Source organism: Mastomys coucha, unplaced genomic scaffold (genome assembly GCF_008632895.1).
Source record: "Mastomys coucha isolate ucsf_1 unplaced genomic scaffold, UCSF_Mcou_1 pScaffold1, whole genome shotgun sequence".
NCBI classification, from domain to species: Eukaryota; Metazoa; Chordata; class Mammalia; order Rodentia; family Muridae; genus Mastomys; species Mastomys coucha.
The window spans coordinates 19,864,886-19,885,284 of NW_022196891.1; the positions used below are offsets into that span (position 1 = coordinate 19,864,886).

Genomic DNA, 20,399 nt, shown 5'->3' on the forward strand with positions numbered 1-20,399 from the left:
AACTCAGAAATTCGCCTGCCTCTGCCTCCCAAGTGCTGGGATTAAAGGCATGGGCCACCACTGCCTGGCCACTTTGAGTTCTCTTGTGACATCTTTCAATAAAGATTTATTTATGCAAATATTTCTCAAGTTTTAATGTATGGAAAAAATATATCACTTGTATTGCAATCCAACAGCAGCCACTATTCCAGTTAGCCTTTTTCCTCTCCATCCTCATTCTTGGTTCTAGGATCCCTACTGCTAGAGGGAGAGACAGATGCTGTATCATAAACCTGTCTCTGAGTCTGTAAATTGATGTCTAGATTCTAGAAGAATGACAGGCACTAAGAGAGCTGACATGCCTTGGGTTGTTAGACCCCTCATGACCTCAGAGGGCTCATGATAAGAATGAGTCCTCCAAGTTACCCGTACCTTTCCAATGACTCCTTTGCCTCCTCACACCAGGCAAGAAACAGGGATGGTTTGACCACATGATGGTGTTGTGAAACCTTACATTTTCCCTGATAACTATAAGAAAAGATTCTCCACTCTGCTTTGTGGCTAGAGCTCTCAAAAGAACCCCTGACATACTGCTGTCTTTCTGTTTGTTTCCCTGTGTTATTAATAATTCTTTCCATAACTGTCTTAGCAAAGAGGACAAGCCTTATGGGTGCCCTCCTACTTGGTAGTCTTGGAGATAATTCTAACTCTGCTTCCTGCATGGAGGTGCCTGAGATTTGGCAAATGAAACAAATTTTCAGGAGTTAGCTAAGCACCTATCTAGACACAGGAATTGAAGCTATTTTGAATTTTATACTTCTTTACTTACAGTCAGGAGAATAGGAAAAGATAGCTTTTCATGCAGAATCATATATTCCACAGTTTAACCCAACTTATGGAAGAATGCTGTGAATTCAGAATCAAGCTGAAAACTGTGACGGGGAAATTCAGAGGCATTACAAACTGACCCTATTTTCTAGTCCTGTTTTCGATACACTGCATGATAGCACTGAAAATTTGTTTAACCCCTCTGAATTCTGATTCACTCCTATCAGAGGGTGATGCTGTTGACCTCACATGCTTGAGCTTATGTGGCAAACAGTCCACATTTGGAACAAAGGTGAGTATCATTGCTTCAGAGCTACAGGCAGGAAGGATTTCTGCTCTCTCACACTAAACTTAGGTCAAATGGGTTAAGTGAAATTGTGCTAGTATCACTGAGCTGACAATGAAGATATTCGAAAGAGAAACTTGGGTTTCTTCATTCTGAATCAGATGGCTAAAACAATGGATAAGGGAAATTGGGATTGGCAGGATCTCATGCTGGGAGAAGAAAAAATCTGAAGTCCAGACATAGCCAGAGGAGGGACTTGTCTTGTAGATAACTTCATCCAGAGCTAAGAACTTGTCAGAGCATTTTTCAGGATGAGACTGAAACCCAGACAATGATGGCTCAAATATAGCCCTTTAGAACCCATTTCTCCTGTCTTTGAGATGTCTTGTATGTGTTTTCTTGGTATGTTTAAGCTTGTGTGTGGAGGTGAATGGAGGGCAGAAGACTACATTAGATGTTCATGCTTGAGTCCCACTGACTTGCGATAAAGTCTCTTCTCATTCTCCTTTGTGTATGGCAGACTAACCAGGGCAGGAACTTCTGGGTTTCGCCACTCTCCACTTCCTATATCTGCACAGAAGCTCTGGGATTGCACAGATGGCACAATGTGCCAGTGTCTACTTTATGTAGGTTCCAGAGAGGTCTTCTCATCTATGTGGCATGCCATGTGAGGCATGAAAAGTGTTGTACCATTTTTATTTAAATTTTTTCTTCTAACAATTGCTAGAATTTTGCAAAATGAATTAAGTTGCTAACAGATTTGATTAGTGGTAACACAAATCATGTTCCATCAGCGGTTAACCATGGGAGGCAATGCAAGTTGGTATGTCTGCCCTGATTCTAAACTCCAAAATCTGTTTTCTGGATGTTTAACAAAAAGATGGTGCGAGATTTTTATGTTGACATGTTTCATCAACAAAAGTCCTTCTCCATGCTTGTGGCTTAGAATGACTCTGGAATAAATTTGGAACTAAGGCTGAGCAAGGGCAATTACTAAGGATCTTCAAGGAATATAGTCATGGCCATTTGAGCATATGTTTACATGTAAGGATGAACTTTATTTATCTCCAGATTAAATGTTGAGTTCTCCTCCCTCACACTCACATATTCATGTGTGTGGAGGCCAGAAGTCAGCACTAGGCATCCTCCTCCTCTGTCTCTCTACAACTTGCTGTCGGAGAAAAGGTCTCACAATTTTACCTAGTGTTTAATCATTCGACCAGGCTAGATGGCTAGCAAGTAAAAAAATATGCTCCGTAGCCCCGAAATGACAAATGTGACGGTCCAGCTCAGCTCAGTTACCTGGGTGCTGGAGATCCAACATTGATTGACCTTTGATCTTTCAGTGTCAATACTTTTGATCCCCTTCAGCTCTTACTAAACATGCCAATACATCTTTCCTCTTGTCATTAGGAATTCACTCAGGCAACTCCTAACATAAGTCAGAGGTAGGCTGAGCTAGCCTTAACTCGTGGAAGTAAAATGAGTAGGTTATTCTCAAAAATATCTGGGACTGTAAATTCAAATATAGCATTGTGACCCAGAGGGGGTGAGCGTGAGTTTACAACAATACAGAGCTTCCATGATCATAGGTGTCTCAGTTGACTAATGCTTTAATTTATCCTATCTACTTCTTAGACACCTTAGTGTGGATGAGTCACAAATGCCATAGAAAGTCAATTTCTGTATGGATTCTCTGGGAATACTGATATCTCAGGCCATGTTAAGATTGCTTGCTTGCTAGTGTTTGTAGTACACTTTGCATATGTTTGACATTTTGTGTAAATTTCAAGTAGAAAGAGTTGATTCAAATCTTGAGAGAAATCATAGCTTCAAATTGAAAATGGAAGCCCAGATGGGAAGCAGGCCGAGATAAGTAGATCCCTGTGAATTTGAGGCCAGCCTGCTCTATGTTAGCATGTAGCCTACCTGAGCTACGGAATGGGATCCTACCTCAAAATATCACATCACATCATATCCACATAACATAGCACCAAAAAAAAAAAAAAAAAAAAAAAAAAAAAAAAAAAAAAAAACAAAACATAACATTTTTATGAGAAAGGAAGAAAAGTCATAATTTTATTTCTGTGCTATTTCCTTATTTCATAATATGCACAGTAATAAACTGTTACTGAAAGCAAACTTTTCCCCTTAAAAGCAGGTCCTTTGTCCACAGCTGGTATATGTGTAGTTAATTTTGACAAGCAATCCTAGGGTATGAGAGTAGAAGCTGAGAGGAATGTGCAGGCAGGAGGAGGAAGCAGAGGAATGTGCAGCTGTGGTCGCTGGGGGCCTAGGAACCCTTCCCAGAATCAAGAATCACATATGCATGAGAGACAATAGCTACCTGCTGATGTCTTCTGGGTTTTGGTGGGGGAGTTGGAAGTGCATATGGTACTGTGCCTAGCATTCACATATTCTCTTAGAGAATTCCTAAACCAGAGTGTAGAGATCAGTCATCCCACCTAAGAGGTCAGACCACACTTAAGAAAGGCTGGTTGTTACAAGAGGCAAAGGTTGTCAGGTTGTATGTGGAGGGACAAAGAATAGCTCATCCATGATTCTGAAATAGGAGCTGTGTGCCTTCAGGACCCAAGAGACATGGCAGAAACTCATTTAGAGGTAACTTTATTTAAAATATTAATTTGTGTGTCACACACACACACACACACACACACACACACACACACACACACACGAGTCCTGCTTTGCTTTAGCTGCTCCATGCACATGAACATTCTTACAAAGGCAAGAAGAGCGTGTAAATCAACTCAAACTGGAATTTAAACACCGTTGTTGGTCCCAGTGTGGATACCTGGACCCTCCACAAGAGGAACAAGTGCTCTTGACCCATGAAGCATTTTTCTAGTCTTGTAACTCCCATTTTAAAGCCATCATCTGGTGAGCAATTGCTCAACTACTTCTGTACCTGCTAGAGACCAATGCCTAAGAGTCTCACCTGAAGGGCAATGGCTTTAAATCGTTCTCCATATGGTATCCAACCAGTTCTTAAGTTTCGTCATTCTTAAAACTCTGTAAACATTACCCTCTAATGTGAGTGTCTGTGTTGAGCTGGAAGCCAAGGTTCATATTTTTGCTCTGCATCCCCACCTTTCACACCTTAGAGAACAACAGAGCAAACACAACCTCCTTTATGTGAGTTGAATGTGAAATGTGCCCTACAGGTTCACAGATTGCAACACTTGGTCTCAGCTGGCAGAGCTGTCTGGGGGTGAGCAGGATGGTTATGAAACCTTTAGGAGGTGGTACCTTGCTTGAGGAAGTACAGTAGCAGGGGGCAGATTTGGGGTTTATAGCCTGGCCCCACTGCTTGTTCTCTTTCTGCTTCCCAACAGCCAGCCAGGCCTCACTTCTTCCCTGCCAGTTGTAACAGTAAGTTGAAAATAAACCTTTCTTCCCTAAGTTGCTTTTGGTCATGGAAATTTATCCTAGCAACGTGAGAGCCACTAATATGCTATTTCTTGGTCCTTATTTACTGAGTACGTAAGGATCTCAATGAGAGTAGGAAAAACAAATTTGCTCTCAAAGGAGTTTCAAAGGTTATGTGTTCTTTTCTGAGTTAATACTCCTGACGACTCTCACCATAGAAATATAAGTCTGATTTGAAACTTAGTTTAATATGGAGAAATTATCATGGAAGAAGCTTGCCATTGAAGTGTCAGGAAACCCTCAGGATTTGTGAATATGCAGAAAATCATTGGGATGCAAACGTGTAAAAGTCCATACTGTTCTACAATCCCACAATGTAAAGTAGAAGACACCAGTGAGCATGTCCTTTGTGTGACATGGCCCAGTCACGAAAGCCCCCGAAATCAGAGAGGACAACTCTCTCTCCGATTAGACACCTTCCGATTAGACATGTTTTCATGTGAGATCCATTGGTGCTGTGACGTGAACGTGGTCCCAGACAAGTGACTTTCACATTACAAACTGTATTAAATTAATAAAAAAAAAAAACCCAGATAAACATTGAAAACAACCATAAACAAGAGAAATGATGGACAGGAAAAGGTAAACATTTTTTAAATGTTACTCAAATAGACATTCAATAAAACCACATCTTTCAGACAACATAATTATTTGCATCATAAAAATCTCTAGTGGTTGAATTCTAAAATATTGATTAAAAAGCTTCAGTTGGACTTCAAATCAGCCTAAAAAGAAACTTCCATCTTAATAAAATAGGCAAAACTTTCCTTGGAAACATTACAACCTATTTTGTTAAAAAATGTGTTCACTATCCTTGAAAAAGACCTAAAATGGGTCTTTCTGGAAAGGGCGTCTTTCTCTTATTGAATTGAATCTAATGGAACAGAGAAGACACAATTCCTAAGCATTGAAGGAAAAAGAAGGGGAAGCAGCCTTCAAGCCAGTCCCAGGACCACACCTCGGAATCCTGGGCTGTGAACTTGATGAAGCCCACGGTGGCTGGACAAATTCTTTACTTTTAAATCTTTCTTCCTGGTTTGGAGAGGACAGAGAAACCCAGCTTTCCCAAAGAACAGATTTTAGGCTGTGAATAGACATTAGATCACTGGGATTTTCTGAGCATTGGACTTTGGTTTCAGACTTTGCAACATCTTCTGGAAGATCTGTTTTATGGACTGAAAGCACACTGGGCTTCAGTCACCATAGCTGCCTTCCCTCCCATGACTGAAACTCCATATAGTTACATTTAATTGTCATTCTCAGTTACTAATTGCTCCAAACTGACACACTATAGGATTCTGTACCCCATATGCTGTCCATTTAAATGCAATGCCACGTACTGCTGTTTGTGTTCTGGGGGTGAGGGGCAGTGAATAAAAATGGTTTCTTTTAATTCTTATAATAAGGGCTTAGTTAAACAGCAAAAGATGCACCGAGCAGGCGTGGAATGCTAAGTAGACTCTGGGGAAAAAAATGGAATAATTCTTATTTCCGCTTCTATAATGAAAATGAGAATTGACTTTACTGCACTGAGAGGTTTGAAGTAAAAGATCTGAGTGTTTAAAAAAGCCTTCTCCACCAAGAGAGCAAAATGCCACTCAGTGGCATTGCATTTGTTTAACAAAATTTCTTTATCAGAAACTATAATTTAATATTTAATATCTAATTTACATGTGACAAGATATCATATTCAAAAAAGTAAACGGCAACTAGAAAACTATTAACCACTAGAAACAATACCGAACACAACCCAAACATTTATAGGAAAGCAATTGCTCGAATCTGAACTGGAAACAAAACGGTCTCATCATATTTGGCTCATTAGAGAAGCATCCATTGCAGCCTGTAAAAGAGTGTCCACTGTAATTCATTTAAGTTTACCCTTTGTAGCATGAGTAACATATAAAGAGAGACTCACTGTCTGCATATGCACACGTGCGTGTATATATATATATATATATTTATATTATACTGTGAGACAAACACTCGTGGGTGTTGATTTAAAAGTGTTCTACCTACTGACAACTGCCTGAACTTTGGAAGGTGCTGAAATCCATATTTCTACATAGCCTTGACTCATTTAATAATGCCTTTTTAAAAACAGAACTTTATGTAAAATACTCTGCTTTTTGTTTATTAACTGAATATTTTCTTAAGCATAATAATAGACAATGAGAGAATTGCACTTATTATAAAGTTACATTAACATGTTAGATTGCAGCTCAGCCATCAAAGATCAGGGACTGTGGTACTGATGGTACGTTATGCACTTTATGCAAAGGTGATCATGACCATTGAAATCAAAGTGAGGGTAACTACTCACAGAACAAAAGGGGGTAACGGAAGGAAACATGCAGTATTCCTACTTTCGTGTGAAACTAATTTTTTTTTTCTTCCCAGGAAACCAACCCTTGCCACTTCCCTTTACAATGAAACACCTTCTGCACCCTTAGCAGCACAGTAGCGAGGATGGTCTGTCTCCACGTTCTAGTTCACTGTCTGAGTGTGCTCTTCCAGGTTTTCCTCCTCGAGCTGCCCTTAGAATTCTGGAGTGTCTACAACAAGACAGTCTCTTGGTTCAGTTTCATTGAGCCTCAATCTTCCCTTCAGCTCTGTAATGGTATAGTCCATTATTCATCTTCTTCGGGTTCCTGTGGTAGCACAGGTACTTCTTCCTTTAGACAATCACTGAAGAATCTGAGAATTGTGCTGTAAAAATGATGCTTGCTCTTGTCTGAAAGGTGGTATCCTTCATCTGGATAGACCTATGACATTGAAGATAAAGGGGACACGAAGTGACTGTTGGGTTGGGCTAGGGATTAAGGCTGTTACCTATAGCTCTTTCATTCTCTGTCCTCACAGCTGGTATAAAAGAAATGCTAGAGACCCTCCTGTGACTTCCTGCAAATCTCTAATACTCTCTTCCACAGATGAAGTCGCCAACCTCTCTAAGCAATCAAGAGGTAAATCTGGCATGATGGACATTTGTTAGCCAAAAGGCTGAATCTTTCCCATTTTTCTTGCAGCATAGATAGAAATCAGAAACAACCTGATTTCAAGAAAGTACTCTAGGATACTCATCAGCCATAGAGTTTGGGGCCTCAACCCTTTACCTGAAACCTGTAAGAATGGTCTTTACTTAGTCCAAAGAATCTGAACCTTTATCCGTGGTTTGAATAAGAATACTCCTACATATATGAATGCTTAGTCACCAAGGAGTGGCATTATTTGACAGGATTAGAAGGATTAGGAGCTGTAGCTTTGTTGGAGTGGGTGTGGTTTCGTGGAAGGAATTATGTTACTGGAGGTGGGGTTTGAGTTTCAAAAGCCCATGCCAGGCCCAATCAGTCTCTCTCTTTCTGTTGCCTGCCATTCTCCATCAATGGAAGAGTTAACCATTTAACCTGGACCTATAGTTGAGATTTCCTCATCTTGTTATAACTGCTTTACTGTTGTTTCTACTAATGTACTTTAAAATTCCTTGATTTGTACCTTTCTTTGTCCTGCTATTTTAAAACCTCTGTGAAACTGCTTCTACATAGGAGAGCATGGAAGTAGGATAACCTAAATGTTTCCATGCCATAGTTACTCACATCTTAGCTCCAGAACACTCTCGTACTTTCTTTAAGAGCTGCCTTTTTTCCATAAGCAGTGGGGAAATTTCTGCCATATGACTCAGATGCTACCAGATGACATTCTTAAACTTTTGTTAGGGGCAGCTAGCTGTTTTTACCTTCCAAAGATTTACCCAGTGCTCACAGATACATTAGCTCACACACAGAGGAGAAAATAGCTACCAAGAGGGTGAAGGCAGCCCAAGAAACTTGTCATTGGATTTCCAACCACTTCAAACATTCACACCTTTCTGCAATCATTGAAGCTCTAATTGGTGAATCAGCTTTACAGAAGGTTTAGTAGACGATGCTGTTTCTTTCAGGAACTTTTGTTCACCAAGACACAGATACACAAAAATAATTATTGAAATTAGGGCTGGTTGGCCAAAATAGTAGACTCTTCCATGCTCATGCTTGACTAAACATGTAGCTTCTTCTGGAATGCATGGTCCAGACATCTCTTCACTTAAAGTAATTTCTTGGGGATATTTGCAATTATTCATTGCTCTTTCATGTATATTAAAAATATCCATAAATCTTTTGATCATTTTTACAACCCAGGGGAAATACTTCCATAGGATGGGTCCAAGAAGTTAAAATGCAAAGTGCAAAAGAAGCAGTATTTCCTGTCTCTGAAGGGAGTCAGGATCCTTTCTCTTGCCTTGAGGGCATGTCAGAAGGCAGAAAGATTCTAGCAAGAGAAGGCTCAGAGACATAAAAAGTGAACTCTTAAAGAGTTTTCCTCGAAAAGAGAGCCCCGGGGCATTGTGACTTCACACAGGGCCTTCTGGGAACTGGTTTTCCTGAGACATTTTCCCTCAAGATTACTAATCTACCAATGAGGTGCAGTGTGTTTCAAACCGACCTAGCTATAGCTCACACTCACTGCATTCTTGGGGTTGGCCCTAGGATTTTGGTTTTGCTCTTCTGGAGAGTTGTGGAGTCCTGGGGACTTCTAACCAGGTTTCAAAGTACACCCTGGAAGGTCAGTTTGTCCGTGGCTAGTTGAATTCCCATAACCAACCCCGAGTTTAATGCCTAAAGCTGAGAAAATGAAGCCAACGGAGAACACAGAGGTTAATTTAGAGATACAAGAAATTAGGAAAGCTTGGTGAAGAAAGAGGCAACTAACAGAGCCAGCCTGAGAAATCTCAGACAGATGGATTCTATCGAGTAAAGACACAGGGCCACCATGTCTCTACATTCTCTGACTGATGACCATGATGTTATCATACTTGATATTGTTTGCCCTGCTGCTGTCCTCGAGCTTCCACACATGCATGCATACATGAGTATACACAGATACTCACACACAAATACACAGATGCACATAAACATACATATGCTCACACAGGCACACCCATAGGCACAGGCTAACACATATACATTTTTAAACGAGTTGTTTTGCTTTTCCCTGAGGTATTGTAGTGTGATGTTTCCTTGCCACAGACCCAAAGCCACGTGTGCAACTGTGGCCTCCAGAATCCTGAGCCAAAATCACCCTTTCATGGCTTCAGTTGCTTATCCCAAGTATCTGATAGGGCAATATAAAGCTGAGAATTAGTGCCCAGTTTCCTGGAGTTGAGGCTTACCTGCAGAGTGTAATTCACCCCAGCTTTTATCAGATGCTTGATCAATTCTGCTGAATGCTGGAAATGAACTTTTGCTGCAAAATATTAAATTATAATATTTGAAAGAAATTAATCTGTTAGCATCAGAAATGCTCAATAGCTTTTTCAAAGAAAAGAAGTGCTCCATGTACATTGTATTCTTGGAAGAAAGACCTGCCAGTAATTTTAACTAGAGAGCTGCTAAGTGCCATAGTAAAGTTTTTATTTTTCATTATAAAACAAAACAGAAACATAAGAACTGTTACCAAGGTGAATTTAATCATCCAATGGTATTCTGTTCATGTGTATGTGTTTGTGTTGCTGTCTGGGAGTGTAGGGGAGCGTTTGTGCATTTGTGAGTGTGTGTGGAAGTCAAAAACCCACTTCACATGTGATTCCTCTGGTTTCTTCCACTTTTATTTGAAACATGGTCTCTCACTGGCCTAGGCTTTTCAGAAATAAGCTGAACTAGCTGGACAGCAAGCTGAATTTTTCCACTTGTCTCTGCCTAGCACCTTGCTCACACTGGGATTATAAGCATCCATCATCATGCCTCCACTTTACATTTTACTTGAGTCCTAGAGGCTGAAACCCTGGCTTTCACACCGGTGAGCCACTTCCTCAACTCTATATGAGGTCATTTAGATATATTTTGTGTGAGATAATTTATTCTTGTAATTAATTATGTATTTTGTACTTGATAAGCATTGGAGGTTTTATGTCTTCCCTGCAATCGTTGCAGTGAGATATCTTCATAGACATGCTTGAAGATTTCTAGAATCCAGACTCATTTAGACACTGATACTCTGCATTGTGATTTCAAATTAGAAGTGCACCACAGTGAGACTGCTCAGCAGAAGAGGGTACTTGGTCAGAAGCCTGATGACCTGAAATAAGTTACTGGAACCCATCTATGGTGGACAGAGAGAATAGACTTCCAATAGTTGCCCTCTGACCCCAAACATGTGCCTTCATCATCATGTCCACACATAGCTACACACACAGTGAAGAGATACACAAATAAGTGTAATTACAATTTCACATTAGAACTAAATTCCCATGTGGAGAAGATACAGTGCATTGCTCATTATTCAGTGTTAAATATTTGATGCAGAGAAAACTGAATTCTCTCTTTTCCCTCCATGTTCCTTCTGTCTGAGTGTAAGGCTCCAGAGCTTTGGAATACATATCTCAGGAGTTCTGTATTTAGTATCAGTTTTGTCTGAGTTAGTTATGAAACCTTGTGCCTGCCACTCAAATGGTTCTGTGCTGTAGTTCGCTTATATTCCGGCTAAGTCATTCCTTTTACTCCGTCTATATCTTCAGATTTCCATAAATAACTTTAAGCTAACATTTTATATCTATCTTCGTCAAACCAGGGCAGTCTTATCTGTGGTCTGAGCCTCCCTAGGCTCTCATCCTATGGTGCAGGATAATCTTTCTAAACAGCAGAGGATAAACAGTCCAAATAGTTATTTATTTTAAATATAGGCAAGATATTTCTCAATTTTCTATTACAATTAATAAGGAAAATCACCAATTCTAAATAACTACAAATTGCTTGGTACGTGTGTGTGACTATGAATGTAGGTTTATGTGGGAAGTGGTTGATGTAGACTAAACTCTTCTATAACTCATATGGGTTTTGTAGGGAAAATATATGGAAAAGACTCCATCATGTGTGCATTTGGGTAAGGCTGAAAAGGTAGCCATGCAAATGAACCGTTGTGGTGAGCATGAGCTTTGGGAAGGTATGAGGAATGAGAAAGAAGGGGGGGAAAGGAGGGAGGGAGGAAGGGAGAGAGACAGACAGACAGACACAAAGACAGAGAGACACAGAATGAGAGAGACACAAAGAAAGAGATACAGAAACAGAGTGGCAGAGATGATAGATAGATTGATAGACAGATAGAGAAATAGATAGATAGATAGATAGATAGATAGATAGATAGATAGATAGATAGATAGATAGTTAGGTAGATAGACAATAGAGAACATGAATGTATAATGTGTTTAAGAATGTGAGTGCATATAGATAGAGAGCACCACCTTGTGTGTCAGTTCTTGCCTTTCACCTTGTTTGAGGCAGTCCCTTGTTTGCTGCTGGGCACGCCCAGCTGCCTGGTTACTGAACTTGCAGGGCTTTTTCTGTCTCCACCTACAGTCTCAGAAGCACTATGATCCCAGGTGTATATCACTGTATATGGCTTTACTTGGATTCTTGGAATCCAAGCTCTTACCCTCACCAAACCATCTCTCCAGCCCTCAAACAACTTTTCAGTTGATTAGTCTCTGCTTGGTTTTCAACGCAAAGTCTGTTGTGTGCTCTTTGTTTCCTTCAAAGGACTAAATGGGACAACAAAGTTTGAGTGAACTAGTGGATGGGTTTGTCATTTTTCTAGTCAAGAACAGCAGCATAAAAATGTCATTGAACATCCATATGTCAGGTTTCCTATGGGCTGTGTGGTGAGTGTGGACATGTGTGCACCTATATACAAGTATGGATGGTGCCTCTCGGAACCTCTGTGTAGAATCAGCTTTGTGAAGTGCCTGACTTGAAACTGAATCAAACAGGAAATAAGACTTACAGTAATACCAGCAACTTTGTAAGATAGTTTTAAACAATACTAAAACTTCTAGGGTGGTATCTAGAGAAAAACTCATTTAACTTTAAATATTACTAGTGCACTTGGCTTAAGGTTTAGTGCAAGGGATAAGAAGTGAAGTAGCAAAAAAAAATTCTCCATGGAAAGTTCAGCTTTTCCCACCAGTTATTTCTCTAATATACTAGTTAGGAAAGTGCTAACTCCTTAGGGCAGTATTTTTGTACAGGGCAAATAAGACATTATTAAGTGCTCTTAGTTCATGTTCTAACACACACACACACACACATGTAACAACTAGTAAGTGACTTTCTTTGACTACTGTTAACATATGTGGATGGCCCTCCTTCCTTCCTTCCTTTCTCTTTTCTTTCTTTCTTCCTTCCTTTATTTCTCTTTCTTTCTTTCTTTCTTTCTTTCTTTCTTTCTTTCTTTCTTTCTTTCTTTCTTTCTCTCTTTTTTTGTTACATATTACATTGTTATGAGAGGCTTGTTACCCAATAAAACAAAAGGATTTAGGAACCAGCCATGAGCTGCTTTATGTGCAGTCCACCGTTGTTTTCCCGTGTCTGGTTTTTATTTTAAGTGGGATGCCAGGTTAACACATGGCTTTTAGAGCTCAAAGCTCCTGAACCTAATTTTAACTAAAAGACTCACACATACACACGTATACGCAAACATGAAGGAACATACCTGCACACTCAGACATACTCAAACCAAATATACCACTTGCATATTTCCTTCTATCTGCTAAACTCCCTCCAGCTCATGGGCTTTCCTCCCTGAAGTTACTCTATTTACAACACTGCTACTTTTGCTATTCTCTCTTTCGGCCCCTCTCTCTGTTTCCCCCTCTCTCTCTCTGTTTCTCTCTCTCCCTCTCTCTCTCTCTCTCTCTCTCTCTCTCTCTCTCTCTCTCTCTCTCTCTCTCTCTCTCTCTCTCTCTCGCTCTCGCTCTCGCTCTCTCGCTCTCTCGCTCTCTGTCTGTCTCTCTTTCTGCCCTGATTTAACCACTTTTTCACATTAAATTACTTTGTCCCTAGTCAACACTATTTCCCATATGATCTTGGGTTGCAGTTGACCAGTGGCTTCTGTATGTAAGATTGGAAGATTACCGATAAATTCTCCCTGTCACAATAGGGAGTGATATTGGATAGCACTACCTTATTTTCTTCCTACTTCCTGTCAGAAATCTCATCCTCATGTCACTTCCTGTACTTGTGTTCAACAGCTTAACCAGACAGCCCGGAAACAAGTCCTACATCTAAGATGTGCCCCTTTGTAAAGTGACAGCTGCCATCAGAAAGGAGAAGCCAATGCAAATACTTACTATCAGCAGTTCCGTGAATTATTAATAAATTTTCTTCTTTTAAACCATGAATGTTATGTAGTACACTGGATGCCTACAAGAAAAATACAAGTATTCGTATATATAGAGAGATCTGAATGGAAGGAATTCAACCTAATCCTTATAATAAAAAATGTCTTTTGCCTTTTATTGTTATAATTTTTGTATTAGTCTACCTGGTAAGTGCTTTCTTCCTTTGATGGCAAACCAAGGTACCGCTCAGAAAAAGCTGAGGCTGTGACACGGGGAGAAAAAAAAGTCTAAATGAGTGAAATGTACCCTGTTTCATTATTTATTTATGCATTTCAAATGTAATTGTCACGCTCCAGTAAAATCAATTGCATAAAGGAGGTGATAACTCACAACAGACTTTAATAACACATGATAAATGAGCTCAATTGAGTTTCTCTGCATTGGGATTTTCTTGTCCACCAATCAATACCTTATATTAGATCTGTCTGTAGGACATACTCACCATACAACTTCATGTCTGAGATGGGTGCAACCACAGTTCCACATTTGAAAAACTTCTCATCAGATTTTAAGATCATTGATGCAATGTAGCCCCCATATCCCTGAGCAAAAAAAAAAAAATCTATATAATAATGATTCCTGGCAATATTTGTACCTTTTGATCACTGTTTAATAATGCACACATTCCAATGTCTCTAAATGTATAAGGAATGAAGAAAAGTTCACTGTGTACATATAAAGATTTAAAAGCTGTTTAAAAATTTATACAACAGGTTATTTTAATAACTAAGCAAAATATGAAATTAATTATGTATCACAAAAAGCCATAATTTTATACCACATATCTGGGAATTGCTCCAAGTAATTTAAAATAAGGAAAATGAAGTACTCTTTGTATATTATTTTAAGGCAAATTCATGTGTATTCAACTAGAATACTTAATAATAGTGATGCTTGTTCACAATTAGGCAAGAAAAATAAAACATTTAAAATACAGACTATAGCTTTATATTCTACTTGAAATTTCTTGCAGGGACTTAGGACCTGTCATTCCAATGTTTGACCCTAGGAATCCAGAATCTGCTGCATGGGGTGAATAAGCCATTTTGGCCTAGGGATAATTTGAGATGATAATTTTGAAAAACTACAGACTGGGGCAACCTTATAGCTTATATGGTAAAGTGTTTTATGTACAAGCATGAAGTACCAAATTTGATCTTCCAGAACCCAAGTTTAAAAAAACTTAAACGGTGAGCATAGTGGTACACACTTAGAGTCCTGGAGGTGGAAGTGGGAGGAGACCTGAGGCTAGCTGGCCAATGAGTTTAGGTTACTTGGTAGGTTCTACTTTAGTTAGAGACCTTGTCTCCAAAATCAAGGTACATGGTATCCAAGGAGTGACAGCTGTAACTTCTGGTTTCTGCATGTTCTCACACATTTGCAAATATATGCACTTCTCCATACACACAAATATATTCATTTAACACATACACAAAGAAGAGAAAAAAAAAAAGAAAATCTGTCAGACATAAAACAGACAGGATTTGCGTGGTTGTAAGACATGTCTATCTCTAGGGAAATCTGTGGGTAATCATACCTTCCCTCTGCCCCAGGAAGAAGAGGTGCCTAAATTCTTAAACTCTCGCCAGTGGATAAGGCACTTAGTAAGTAAAAGAGAATGGGTAGAAAGGAACAGGAGAGAAGTAAGACAGAAGGCACAGATAAAGATGAGAAAAGAGGGATGGGAGGGGAGGAAGGGGAAGAGGAGGAAAAGGAACAGAGGAGATGGGGTGGTGAAGAAGCAAGCTCATATTTATTTCTCAAAAGCAGTTGAGCTGTTTATTGGGGTACAGGGATGGTATGGGGAGTACGCAGGAATTGAAGAGGGTCAGCAGAATTTATAGGATGTGAACAAAATCTCGATCCGTATGCAGAGTAGGAGATAGTGACCTTAAAAATATGCTAAAGTCTGATTCCGGCCAAAGGGACAGATTTTAGCTGTTATTATCAGAAAAGCCAAACAAACAAACAGGGAGAAAGTGGATAACGATGTCACTTCTCAGGGCCCCACTACAGCAATCACTTTGTCACATAGGTAGGTGGCATGATGTAGTGGAATATAGACATTAGTATACATGAGAGTATCATTTAGGAAAACAAACAAAAACAGAAAACAAAACAAAAGAACCAAAAAAAAAAAAAAAAAAAAAAAAAAAAAAAAAAAACAAAAACCTTAGCAACCTTTCTATAGTAAATGGTGGAATTCAGTAATTCAGTAGATTCGGAAGTTGAGTTTTTGTTTGTTTGTTTGTTTGTTTGTTTCTGTTTTTACTTTTTTCCCACAGGTATCTCTTTAGGCTAAACTGGACTCTCCCTCTTGCCTTGGATTCTTTTTTTCTTTTTTCTTTTTTTTTTTTGGTTTTTCGAGACTGGGTTTCTCTGAGTAGCCCTGGCTGTCCTGGAACTCACTCTGCACACCAGGCTGGCCTCATACTCAGAAATCCGCCTGCCTCTGCCTCCCAAGTGCTGGGATTAAAGGCGTGTGCCACCACTGCCCAGCTCTGCCTTGGATTCTTGAGAGTTGTGAATCAGATATGCTAAGATCTTTCATTGTAAACAAACGTTAAGGGGAATGTCTGTGATGTTGTTGGACACTAATTTCTTATTATATTTTAATTTTGATGTGTTCATTTGCAAACACATATGCATGTTCCAGCACAGCGGCATGTGGAAGTCAGAGGACAACTTTCCAAACTCAATTATTTACTTCCACCATGTAGGTCCCAGGGATAAAACTCAGGACATCAAGTTTTTTGGCAAGCAGTTTTGCCTTCTGCGACATCTTGCCAGCTGCTGTTTGACATTTTAAATTATAAATTTTTATAATGTATTAATAAAATAGAGATGCCTCACAGAAATTTCTTCCCAATATAGTTCCCTAGATTCTTGGAACAAGACAAGAAAGAAATGAACAGCAACAGAAAACAAGCCATGTGATGCAAACCTAAGGAGATTCTCAGGTACATAAGAAGCCCCACCTACAGTTCTTGCTCAGGTCAGATGCACACATACTTTGCTTCCTGCTTCATGAGGAGCTGTGTTTCACCATTTTTTTAATATGAAAATTTGGGATATAATGAAGCTAAATAATCTTTAAGACATAATGATAGTGAAAGCTGTGGAATTTTAAAAAATCAAATCCAAAACGCTGGTTTAATTTGATTTATTTCAGAGAAATAACTTCTGTTTTTAAAGGAGAAATCAACACTGGCAGAAATTAGAATAAATTAAGTTTTAATTGCTCACCATCCTCTCAATCATTTCATGTTTATTCACTGAGGCAAAAGTTGAACCTGAACAAGCTTTTGGAAAACAGATACTGGAGGTTGAGAGCTCTTGCTATTATGGGGGTGCTGGGCTTAATGTTCAAAACACTTTGTCCTTTAGGCAGAATCTGAATTTATGGCTCCTCATATTGATTCACAGACAATTAAAGATGATGTACACTTTATTCAGCTGCTCAGCTTACTTTGCTCATTCTTGGCCAGGGTTGGTTTCCCATTATCAACATTCTTCCACTCATTGAAGCTATATTTGCAATTTTCACTTGCCAGTCATTCTAGCATCATGCATAAAATGCCAATCAATTTGTTATTAATTTGCAATTTCATTAAACGGAGCTATGACACCAAAATGTTTCCTCAGACTTTTCCTCCTTCAAGTGATGTAAGAATGTAAATTCAATTGGCAGATGCATTTGGAGGAGAAGAAAGTAGGATCTGCAGGGTTGGATTGATCAGGACTTATGTTTTCATGGATGAGCTTTGATACAATCTTTAAATGACATTGTAACTATACTTATAAAAGGGAGAGTGACAAGAAAAGTGAAAATAAAAGAGTTACAAACTTGAAATTCTACATAATACCATCACTTGTTACACATCATGATTATAAAGATATGTTTTTTAAGAGTATGTAATTATGAGAGTGGAAGCTCTGTGGTAGAGATTCAGGAGCCCTTAGAGGAGAGGAGTGAAGATGAATGTTGATACAACTGTGGATAGAGATGGGGGGAAAAACATTTTTCGGGACTGATCTAAAGAATAAAAAGGCAGGAAAAGTATGTGTTCAACATTCAGCCAAGTTTTACTTCAAGCACAACTACACACACACACATGCACACACACACACACAGTATTGGGGGAGGGAATCAAAGACAGACTGCTGCAGTTATACAGTGGGGTACTCTACCCTGGAAATAATGTTTGTCTGCAAAAGCCAAAAGATTTTCATGGATGGTAGTGGGATGGGCGCTTTTTCTCCCTGGCAGAAAGGGCTGATTTTAGCTATTGTGGGACACTGGAATTTGTCACAAAAGTGCCAGTCCACTGCTGCCCCTAGAAATTTGCAAGTCCTACTGAGTAGTTCTCCTGAAATGGGCATCAAATCTTTGTTTTGGGGAGAGAAATAAGAAACAGAAATTCTGCTATTTTAAACATTTAAAAGAAAAGGACATTGATAATCCTAGGCCTTGTCTACCCTGTCTGTCTGCCAGCCTGGAATCTGTTAGACTCTAGGTCCTCAATAGGATCAAATTATTACATGTACGCATGACATTCTCAAATAGTAAGTAAAAGTACATGTTTAAAATGGCATTTTCAAAATTAACACAATTTTCTCACCATGTGTTTGTTTATGGAATCTGTTGCTTTACTTTGCTATAGTTTCTGACATCTTTACCTATGTGTACGTGTAAGATTGTAAGATGTGTATATATGCATATCTGTGCTTGTTTGTGTTAGTTCAGTTGCCCTTGTGACACCATGCACGTACACAGATTAGAGATCAATTTCAAGTATTGGTCTTCCCACTTATGGTTATCACTGAATTAGCCAGTCAGACTCATAGCAACCATCTGGGGATTTTCCCGTCTCTACCTGCAATATCAATGTAGGGGCAATGGAGTTATAGATGTGGCATACTGTACCCAGCTTTAAATAGGTTTCCACTCACATTCCCAGGCTTATGTAACAAAATCTCTGTTCAGTGACTGTTCAGAGTCCTAGATCTGATTGTATAAATTATTTTCACAAACTCCAGAAATGGCTGGAGCTGGTTTCAAACTTAGGGTTTTTTTTTTTTCAATTAAAAAAGATGCAAAACCATAAATGCGGGTTTCCTTTCTGCAAGACAAGCTCAGTCTATTTTATCTCTAACCAGGAGACCATCCCTGGGAAGCCATTCTCCTAGATTCTTACTGTTTGGTCCCATGCCAGCTAGGGAGAGTTTTATAATTCACCTTCTCCTGGAAGGAAAGTGTAGCAGTTGAAGACACATCCAAGCCTGATAGGCTAAGTTCAATCCCTTGATCCCTGACACCCACTCAAAGGTAGGAGAGAACTGACTCCATGAAGGCATTCTCTGACTCCACAATGTACCATGCATTGCATAAACGTGTGCACGAATTTATATATAATTATGCAGACACATACCAATAATAAATGTAGATAGATGATAGATAGATAGATAGATAGATAGATAGATAGATAGATAGATAGATAGATAAACTGGCTTCATCACCCACCGTTGACTGGCTTACATCATATGATATTTTACTACTTATCTTTCACTTATTTCTCTATAATAACTAGAAGTTTAATGTGGTTTTTTGTGTTTTATTATTAGTGCACTTAATTCTTTTAAAATTTGTTTTATTTTTAAATTTGTGTCTGTTTGGTGGGAGGGTGTGGTGCTTGTGAGTTCAGATGCCTTCAGAGACCAGAAGAGGACATCAGATTTCCTTCAGGCAGAGTTACAAGCAATTGTGAGTCCACTGATATGGGTTCTGGGAACGGAACTTAGGTGTATTGCAGGAGAAGCACATATTCTTAACTCTTGAGACATCCTTCTTGCCCCCCTACAACTCAGAACCATTTTCATTCGGGACTTTTGTGACCCTTTCACAACTAAGAATGTTTATCTTAAAAATAAAATTAAAAAGATGATTGCATATTTAGGTGAGGTGAGGCGAGGTTCTAATGGTTATAATTTAAACTAACTCGGTTTGGTTCCCAGCTTCAAGTTTAATTACTGAGTAAAAACACATGATCATTTAAAACTTAAACACATGGCTTCTAAAGTCTTTCCATCATTTTAACATGCCAGTTAGGAAATAAAAGATAAAAGTGATCATTCATAGGGACACTAAAACAAACAAATTACATATAATGTCTAGGAGCCAACAGTACTATTTTTATGTATATGCATGTGCATGCATATATATGTATGTGTTTACATATAAAATAATATTCTAACGTAGGGGACAAAAGAAGAGTTATAAAACAGATGAAGATTGTTTCTTGTAGATATTTTATTTATCTTCAAATGAATTTATTGTAAAATTGCTTAATAACATTTTTAGTTATAAACATTTAAGTGATGAGCTGACGCACGAGTTGAAGGAAAAAAAAAATCATTTCTCTATAAGCTAGGGAGGGAGGATTCAGAAACCCAGCCTCGTCAACACCTTGCTTTTCGGACCACTATCCTTTACAAATGTGATAGAACGCTTGGCTGAAGTGCACAAGGGCCTCGGTTCAGCACCCAATACCACGGAAAGAGAATGAGGAAGGTGAGGGTTGTCTTTTGTTCTCTTATGGGTTTGTCTCTGTCTGCACTGGTTATTCAATCCACGGCCTTACACATGCT

The 20,399-nt window shown here is 39.0% G+C and overlaps 1 protein-coding gene across 2 annotated transcripts in view; it reads right to left on the reverse strand.

Annotated features, from left to right (window-relative positions):
• Positions 1-5,026: 5,026 nt before the first annotated feature.
• Positions 5,027-20,399, reverse strand: part of Dpp10 (dipeptidyl peptidase like 10) — a 716,117-nt gene continuing 700,744 nt past the window's right edge. For both annotated transcript variants that reach the window (XM_031380842.1, XM_031380845.1), the window contains exons 22-26: positions 14,194-14,293; positions 13,895-13,953; positions 13,701-13,773; positions 9,750-9,823; positions 5,027-7,308 (exon numbers count right to left, since the gene is read on the reverse strand). In XM_031380842.1, coding sequence (XP_031236702.1) covers positions 7,174-7,308; positions 9,750-9,823; positions 13,701-13,773; positions 13,895-13,953; positions 14,194-14,293 — 441 coding nt within the window. In that variant the 3' untranslated portion in view covers positions 5,027-7,173. The remainder of the gene's footprint in view (positions 7,309-9,749; positions 9,824-13,700; positions 13,774-13,894; positions 13,954-14,193; positions 14,294-20,399) is intronic.